Source organism: Pteropus vampyrus, unplaced genomic scaffold, assembly GCF_000151845.1.
Source record: "Pteropus vampyrus isolate Shadow unplaced genomic scaffold, Pvam_2.0 Scaffold30, whole genome shotgun sequence".
In the NCBI taxonomy this organism is placed as follows: domain Eukaryota; kingdom Metazoa; phylum Chordata; class Mammalia; order Chiroptera; family Pteropodidae; genus Pteropus; species Pteropus vampyrus.
This window is the reverse complement of record NW_011888811.1, coordinates 8,058,212-8,066,295: the sequence shown is the minus strand read 5'-3', so window position 1 is coordinate 8,066,295 and position 8,084 is coordinate 8,058,212. Positions and strand designations below refer to the sequence as shown.

The 8,084-nt window shown below is 35.9% G+C and overlaps 1 protein-coding gene across 1 annotated transcript in view; it reads left to right on the top strand.

Moving 5' to 3' along the window:
* The first annotated feature begins 1,314 nt into the window (after positions 1 to 1,314).
* Positions 1,315 to 8,084, top strand: part of UBLCP1 (ubiquitin like domain containing CTD phosphatase 1) — an 18,912-nt gene continuing 12,142 nt past the window's right edge. The window contains exons 1-6 of the mRNA XM_023528651.1: positions 1,315 to 1,448; positions 3,465 to 3,662; positions 4,458 to 4,549; positions 4,941 to 5,026; positions 5,109 to 5,224; positions 6,251 to 6,349. Of these exons, the coding sequence (XP_023384419.1) occupies positions 3,509 to 3,662; positions 4,458 to 4,549; positions 4,941 to 5,026; positions 5,109 to 5,224; positions 6,251 to 6,349 (547 nt within the window). The 5' untranslated portion in view covers positions 1,315 to 1,448; positions 3,465 to 3,508. The remainder of the gene's footprint in view (positions 1,449 to 3,464; positions 3,663 to 4,457; positions 4,550 to 4,940; positions 5,027 to 5,108; positions 5,225 to 6,250; positions 6,350 to 8,084) is intronic.

The window sequence follows — 8,084 nt, the reverse complement described above, 5'->3', positions numbered from 1 at the left end:
TTTTTCTTAGAATTAGTGAAGCTTAAAGGTTTTAGTTGACCTTGATGATTAACAAAAACAAGCTTTTCTAGTCATAACAGCAAAAAAATATATAGTGGCCAAGCAGCTGGTTAGCACGTGAACAAGGCAAGGAAGAGACTGGGTTGAAAGAAAACATAATTCATTCCAGAATCCAGTCCCTTGTCTTTTAACTCTTTCTTTGGCTAGATTGCTAATGCATAATTTTTGTACAAATTCTTTAAATGGGGGAATTTTCTCGTCCTTTTTGTTTGTTTTTGAAGGAAAGACAAAAAAAAAGCTGTTTTTTAAAATTAACAAGACAGAGGCAAGGAGAGAACATAAAATAGCGTGTCTTAACTAAAACACTGTTAAGAAACAAAACTTGGCTCTTTGCTCTTTCTTCCATCACAGCCAAAGGGAAATGAATGTTACTTTGCTGTCAAGTATAAGGTAAAATACAGGTAACTCAAAGACTGCTGACTATTTGGGGGCCAATATTATTTTCGTGTTTTTCCTTTCTTTTTAAAATCTAGGTTTTGTTTGGGACCACATACAACAATATTGCGATTTTTTTCCCCTTTCTTTTCTGGCTAACAGCAAGTGATGCACGTTAGGAGGTCGCTATATGAACCAGAAGGGATCGCTTTGAATTTTCCTCAAAGTCCGGTATTCTTTCGTCAGGGTTTGTAATTGGCTCTTCCCGCAGAGGGAAGATAAAACAGAAGTGGAGATGGGCGGGTGAAGATACAATTCGATACAATACCATAATCTCCGGAGTAGCTTACATTGAGGTTTGCTTCCTTGGTTCCCTGAGTAATTTAGGCTTGCTCCTTCCCTTTTCCTGACAGTCTTGTTTCCCCTTGGACTGGGTAAAATGGGTAGAATTCTGAGCTCCCGAAATTACTACTGTTAGGGGACCCTGGTGCAAGGGAAGGGTCTCAAGTCTTTAGTCCTCAAAGGTCACCTTTCAGGCCTCATTCGGAGCATGAACAAAGCCAACGAGTCCGAGTCCCGAGTTCCACAAAGACCTCAGCACACCTTGGGAAGCCACTGCACCATCCCCTACCCACCTCGGCTTCAGCGAAACAAAACCGGAGACGTCCTACCCACCGAGCACCCTCCCAACTCCGAGCCCACTAGCAAGCGCATGCGCAGACCAGATGAGGCCCGGCAGCCGTCCAGAGGTTGCGGGCATCTGCACAGTGGTCACAGTCTCAGAAAGGCCTGGCTCCCTCGTCACCGTAAGACGCCCTGGCAGCGGCTATCTAGGATTACAGCCCCCAAGAGAAACAAGGGGAAGAACTGTCTAGCCTGCAACGCGTTTCCGTTTCAAAGCCTAACTTCCGGTTCTTCAGCCGGTTCCGGTCCCTGCCTTTCACTTCCGGTCGCCTTCCGCTCTGCTGCGGTCGGTTCCTGCGTCCGCTGCTGCCGGTTCCGCCACGCTGCAGGTGAGGGGACTCGGGTCACCCCGCTGTGTTGTCAGCGGAGATGTTGGTAGATCGGGGAACCGCAACTTTGCTGTCCTTGGGACTTCTACTGCCGCCGGCCGCAGCAGGCCGGGAGCTGCTTGTGGGCGCCCCGGGTCGCGTCTATCCTATTCTGCTGCCCAGGCCTCCGGCCTTGGCCCGCTGGTTGCAGGGATCGCCACCCTCCCATCAGGCCTTCTCGCCTAGGTCAAGGATTTCCCGCGCCCCAGTAGGCTTTGCATCCCCAAACTTAAGTCCTCCCTTTTCTGGCGTTAGCATCTCTCCCTCTTCCTATTGAAAATACCCTGGCCCTCTTGGATATTGGGGTCTCCATTCTTTCTAGGCTATTCCATACCAAACACTTCCACAGCTCTCTCCTCTGCACTACCTCTCAGTTGCTGCTACAGTGCCGTCCTCAGTAGGAATTGAGAGTAGTGCTTCACATGCCTTTTACTAGGTTTGTTGATAAATTAATTCCCTCCCCACGATTCCCGATATGTTGGCTCCTGGTGCTATTTAAAATTTCCACCTTTACTACTTTTTAGTTGTGTGATCTTAGGCAAGTTGCTTTACTACTTTTTGAGTTTTCTAATCTGTATAATAGTATTAAGACTATATTTGATTTTGACTCGACAGATCCTTTTGGCTTTTTATTGAGGATCATAACATTTGTTAGAGCAAGTTCTCTCTAAAATGGAACACATTGACCTAAAGTAACACACTTTATTTAAATTTTTAGTAGAGCAGGTTGTAAACATGAAAGTAAATATAAGTGAATTTATAGTGCTCTCTCCTAACCCACACACTGAAGACACCTTAAGTTTCTAAATTACTTTTTCCTATTAGGATTCAGAATTTGGCTGCTTGCAGTTGGTTGTAATACATGAAGAGTGCAATTAAAGGTTTCAGTAAAGTGACAGCATTTGGAAATACCAATACTTTGAGATTAGAAAATCTAGTTCTCTGACCTATGGGGGGAATAAACTTAAGAAAACTGGTAGAAAGCTTTGTGGGCAAAGAGACCTACATAATGTTGTCAATGAGAATAGCAGCTGCTATATCATCTTTGTGCGCTTATATCTGTGCCTTTGGGTTTTGTATTTATTGATCTTTGATGCTTTAACTCCTGTAGGTCCAATTCAAGAGAGAAAGTTGTGTAGAGAAAAAAACAGATTTAGTCAGATCTGTTCTTTTACCAGCTATGTGCCCATGAACAGAGATTACATAGACTCTCTGAACTCCTGTTTCTTTAATTGTAAAATGACAGTTCTCATCAAACAACCTTGTTAAATGAGATTGTCTGTGTAAAAGCTGTCCAATTTATTAAATATGAAACAAATAATGGCCATTTACTGTTTAGCACAGTGCCTGTAACACTTCAGTTCCAGTTTTTTAAAATTTTATTTAACCTATACTTACTTACAATGTTTACTCTGTGCCATGTACTACACGAGTTATAAATATTAACTAATTTAATTTTTATATGAACCCATAAATGTAAGTAGTATTGTCATCCCTATTTTGCATATGAGGAAAACTAGGCACTGAGTCAAGTAACTTCCCAAAGTCAAATAGTTAACAAGTAGGAGAGCTGGGATCTAAACCTGAATAATCTGCATCTAGAGTTTGATTTCTTAATGACTCACCAGACTACCTCTGAAATGTTAAATAAACAATGGTCCATCAAGGAGAAAGTTGCCTGTAGCATAAACCTGATCAAATATAGAGGGAAAGATAGGTAGCTCATTAATGCAGCTTTCCGGTTGAACAGAGAGAATCTATTAATAGAGTATTAAAAAGTAGTAACTCTAAGCCAAATTGGGAGGATGGGGGAATTTTAACCTTGAGTCCTAATAACTTTTGACATTCTGTTTCTCTGTCATCATGTTGTAAAATAGAACTCAAACTGCACAGCTTATAAAACTTAAATGTATAGGTTTAGATACATCTTTTATATGTTTATTTTAACTTAATTATTTGTACATGCCTTTCTTCTAGGTATTTTTTCCTGAACAAAAGCTGCCTCAACCTATGTTTCAAGGATGGCTCTCCCTATCATTGTAAAATGGGGTGGACAGGAATATTCAGTGACCACACTTTCAGAAGATGATACTGTGCTAGATCTCAAACAGTTTCTCAAGACGCTCACAGGAGTGCTACCAGAACGCCAAAAGTTGCTTGGACTTAAAGTTAAAGGTAATTTTCTCCTCACTTCAAATTTTTTGCATTGATACAAATTTTTATATTAGCTATTTATTCTCCTTAATAAGTTTTTCCTCTTGGAGATTTCTTTGATAAGAATATTTCTAAAATTGTTGTATGATATAAGTAAGAATGTAAAGGTTACTTGAACATACTACCACAATTAAGATTACTTTTGCATCCTCTGATAGTTGGTGTATGCTTGTTAAACGTTTGGTGCAGAAGTACCAGGTAAAATAATATAAGTTTTGACATCTACCTTTTAGCACAGCCTTTTCATTATAGCTTGGGCTTTGTACTTTCCCCAAATCTTTTCTATTTTGAAAGTAATGATGATTTAAAATGAAGATTAGCAATTACAGGCAGTGTTCATATCCACTCTAAAAGGAACTTTTATAGTCTCTTTGTTCGTCATAGTACCAGTGAAGGGTGAGTTTTGAGTAACATGAAATCTACACTTATCTTAGGCACACGATATTCAAGACTTTCTGGAAAACAAGTTATCTTTATCTTGAACAACAAGGCAAATCAAAACATGAGTTTATTTTGGTTAGTTAGTTGCATAACGGTGTTCCTTAAAGTGGAGTTGGGGAAAAATCAAACCTTGTATTGGTACTTCTCACTGTGTTAGAAGTTGCTAATTCAGCAGTAACAGTTTGTTCATTTAAGGAGGAAAAAAACTGCTATGGAAACTGTACCAAATCTTTTAATATTAGGGTTTTGTATAATGGGATAGTGAAACTAGCACCTGAACTTTAGTGAGAAAACAGTCATTTGCTTGTATTGTAGGCAAACCTGCAGAAAATGATGTTAAGCTTGGAGCTCTCAAACTGAAACCAAATACTAAAATCATGATGATGGGAACTCGTGAGGAGAGCTTGGTAAATGTTTACTTTTGTTACCATTTATTCTTTTGAAGATATTATGATTTATATTACCCTTCTGTATGGTAGTTTTAATTGTGGTAAAATTGTCAGTTTAGCAGTCAATGAAAAATAAAAGTTGCATAGCGAATGTGGGATTAACTCAAAAAACAAATACTGGAGAACTTATTAGTATATAGTGAGCTGTAAGTATAGTATTAGTGCAGATGGTCAAATTTAACATGGTAAATCTGCCCAGTGAACATATATAACATTATAAAATGTGGAAATTTTTCCACAGTGTATACTTGAAAGACTCTTGAACTCATCTCTCATTTGCTTATTATACTATGCGTGTATTCGTTATGTTAAGATAATATGGTAAAACAAAACTTTTTTATCTTAATAGGAGGATGTCTTAGGTCCACCTCCTGACAATGATGATGTTGTCAATGACTTTGATATTGAAGATGAAGTAGTTGAAGTAGAAAATAGGTAAGTGCTTTTCACTATCAAAGAAAATTACTTGTAATGTGAGAAAAAGTGAGTATTTCATCTGATTTTATTTTTCCATCAGGGAAGAAAACCTACTAAAAATTTCTCGCAGAGTAAAAGAGTACAAAGTGGAAATTTTGAATCCTCCCAGGGAAGGGAAAAAGCTTTTAGTACTTGATGTGGATTATACATTATTTGGTAAGTCAGCTACAATTGCGATTCATATTCTGTTATCCACAACTTTTTTCTTTTGTTTTTTCCTTGCAATATGAAATACTTGAAAGCTTTTCTTGTTATTGTAAAAATAAGTCATTCATTGTAGAAAATGCAGATAAGACTAAAAGAAGTCATCTGTAATTCTGCGACCCAAAGATGACCACTGTTACCTTTTCGTCTGCATCTCCCAGGGTGTGTTTGTATGTATATCCTTTTTACTTAATAGTATATTAAACATCTCAGTCATTAAATATCACTCATTGTGCATTAAATATATATGTATATATTTTTTCGGTTACACAGAATTCTAGTTTATGGGTGCATCATAGTTTAACCAAGTCATTCTCTGTTGAGTAACATTTAAATTCTTATAAGGATTATTTAAAAATATTTTTTGATATTTTGTCCCTGGTTTTCTGTTTAATTATGTTTCCTGCAGATTCGTGAATTTAAAATGTCTCATGTCAACAAGAAATATGTTCATTTCATCCTCTAATATTATGAAGCAATGATTAGTTAACTTCTGATATTTATTTATTTACCTATTTATTTATTTACCTCTAATCCTAAACTTTAAGTACATGTCATAAGTTTTTACATACTTATTTTAAAATTTGATTATAAGTTAATTGGGCCTGTCATTTTGGTGAAATGCGATTGTATCTGGAAGATGAATGGCTAAAAGTGGGTATAAGTGGGCCTAGTTTGTTTTTCATATCATAAAGTAGCATCTACACTTTAGAGACTAGATGAGAAAAAAAATAACACTTTACTATATAAGCCTCAATTCTGGCTGTTGCTCTTCACAGATTGAATAAAATTATCAATTAAAATTAGATCACAGGTATATTAAATTGTGTGCTTTGAAGACCTCTCTTTGTCAGCCAGTGTAATTCAGTCTGAAGTAGCTTGCATTTGAGTATTTGTATTACGTTTCCTAAGTTAATTGATATTAGGTACTGTCTACTATAATAAACTAATAATTATCTATGGCGGATTTTCTTTTAGACCATAGGTCTTGTGCAGAGACTGGCGTAGAATTAATGCGGCCATATCTTCATGAATTCCTAACATCTGCATATGAGGATTATGACATTGTTATTTGGTGTAAGCTATACATTTTTTTTTTGTTTAGATTTCCATGGAAATAAGGTGGTTTCTTATTCTGCTTTATAAAGTGTGACTTAAATGATCTTTGTTTAAATATGAGATATTTTTCTTTTGAGTTAGCAAATTTCTGATTAAGCATGTTTGACTTTCTTGCATCATAATATAAACATATATATATTTGCTAAATAACACTGAAATAGTTAAATATAAAAAGAGAGTAGATTATAGAGTCAAAATAAAAATGGCCTTATTTTGTAAGACCTCACTTTTATTAGGAACTTTTATATCTGATCTTAACTGTAGAATCTTTGATGCTTCAGGATATTTTTGCTTTCTCCTTAGTTCTAGTTTTAAAACACTTGACGAAAGATAGGTATTTTTAAAATTCACGGTGATGTTCTTCAGAAATAAAAGCAATATGAATTTACTTAAGGAAAATTAGTAAATGGACTAAAGCAGTATTACTTAAATTGTGGCCTATGGACCATTCCAGGAACTTACAGATATGTGATAAGATGAAGATAAGGAGTTCTCAAAAAGTAAATTTACGTTATTGAGCACACTGATTAGTTCAACTGACAATTTTTTTTTTTTGGCAAGACTTTTTCGAAAAGGGAAGCAGTGTATTGATTTATATCTCACCTCCCCACAAATATTTAAAGTTGCTTCTAGCAATATCATAAGCAGAGAAGGGCTATCCTAATTGTGAATTAAATTAATCTAATCCAAGATGCTATATTTAATTGTACTCTTTTTTTTTTTTTCTATTATGGTGACATTGGTTAATGGAATCCAGTAAGTTTCAGGTGTACAATTTAACAGTAAGGCATGTATATGTTCACTGTCAATAGTTAGATTTCTTTCTGTCACCACATATTTGACCCCTTTTACCCCATCTACTTCCCTCCTACCCCATCCCCTGTAATGGGTTTTTGATGAGAGGCCACATAGATGTATTACAGTTCGTAAGTTTCTTTTGTACGTTTCCTTAAAATCAGAGTCTCTCCATTGTTCAGTGTTAATATGAGTTCACAGCCATTAAGATTAAATACATAATTTTCTAGTTTATAAGTCACAGAAAAGAAAGCTTCCTGTGAAACAAAGTTTTGTTGAGTAACTCTGACGTCTGAGATGACATTTGAGAACAAAGTTTACCCTCTAAATGTTATTAGACTTAGAAAGATAGGGAACTTTTTACAATCATGTTTAAAATAAGTTATTTTTGTAAACAATGATATTTCATGGTAATATGTTTAAAATGGCACCTCATTTTGGAGCTAAGTAGACTAGGGTTTTAATTCTGGCTCTGTCTTCGCCATGTGACACTGGAAAGGTCAGTTAATCTCTCTGAACCTTAGCTTCCTCATCTGAGAAATGAAGATAAATAAACCTATATTACAGGGTAGTTGTAAGAATAAAAATATTGGTATAGTACCTAATCCATGTTTGGTAATATAATGGTTACCTATTAATTAGAAACCCTTTTTATTGTGAATCTTTTTGTTTTTCATCTGAAAATCATAGACCCAAAATATATACTGAATTTAAAAATTGTTTTCCCCTCTCATGATTGTTGTCATTGTAGATACATCGGTCTCTAAAATTTTAGTTCAGCTAGCCAATTTTGCATGGAAAGTGATTCTTTTTAGTATGTGTGCGTGCGTGCGAGTGTACTCTAAATATTTTTATTTTGAGAACACAGGTACCTCTGTTACCCTTAAAACACACACAC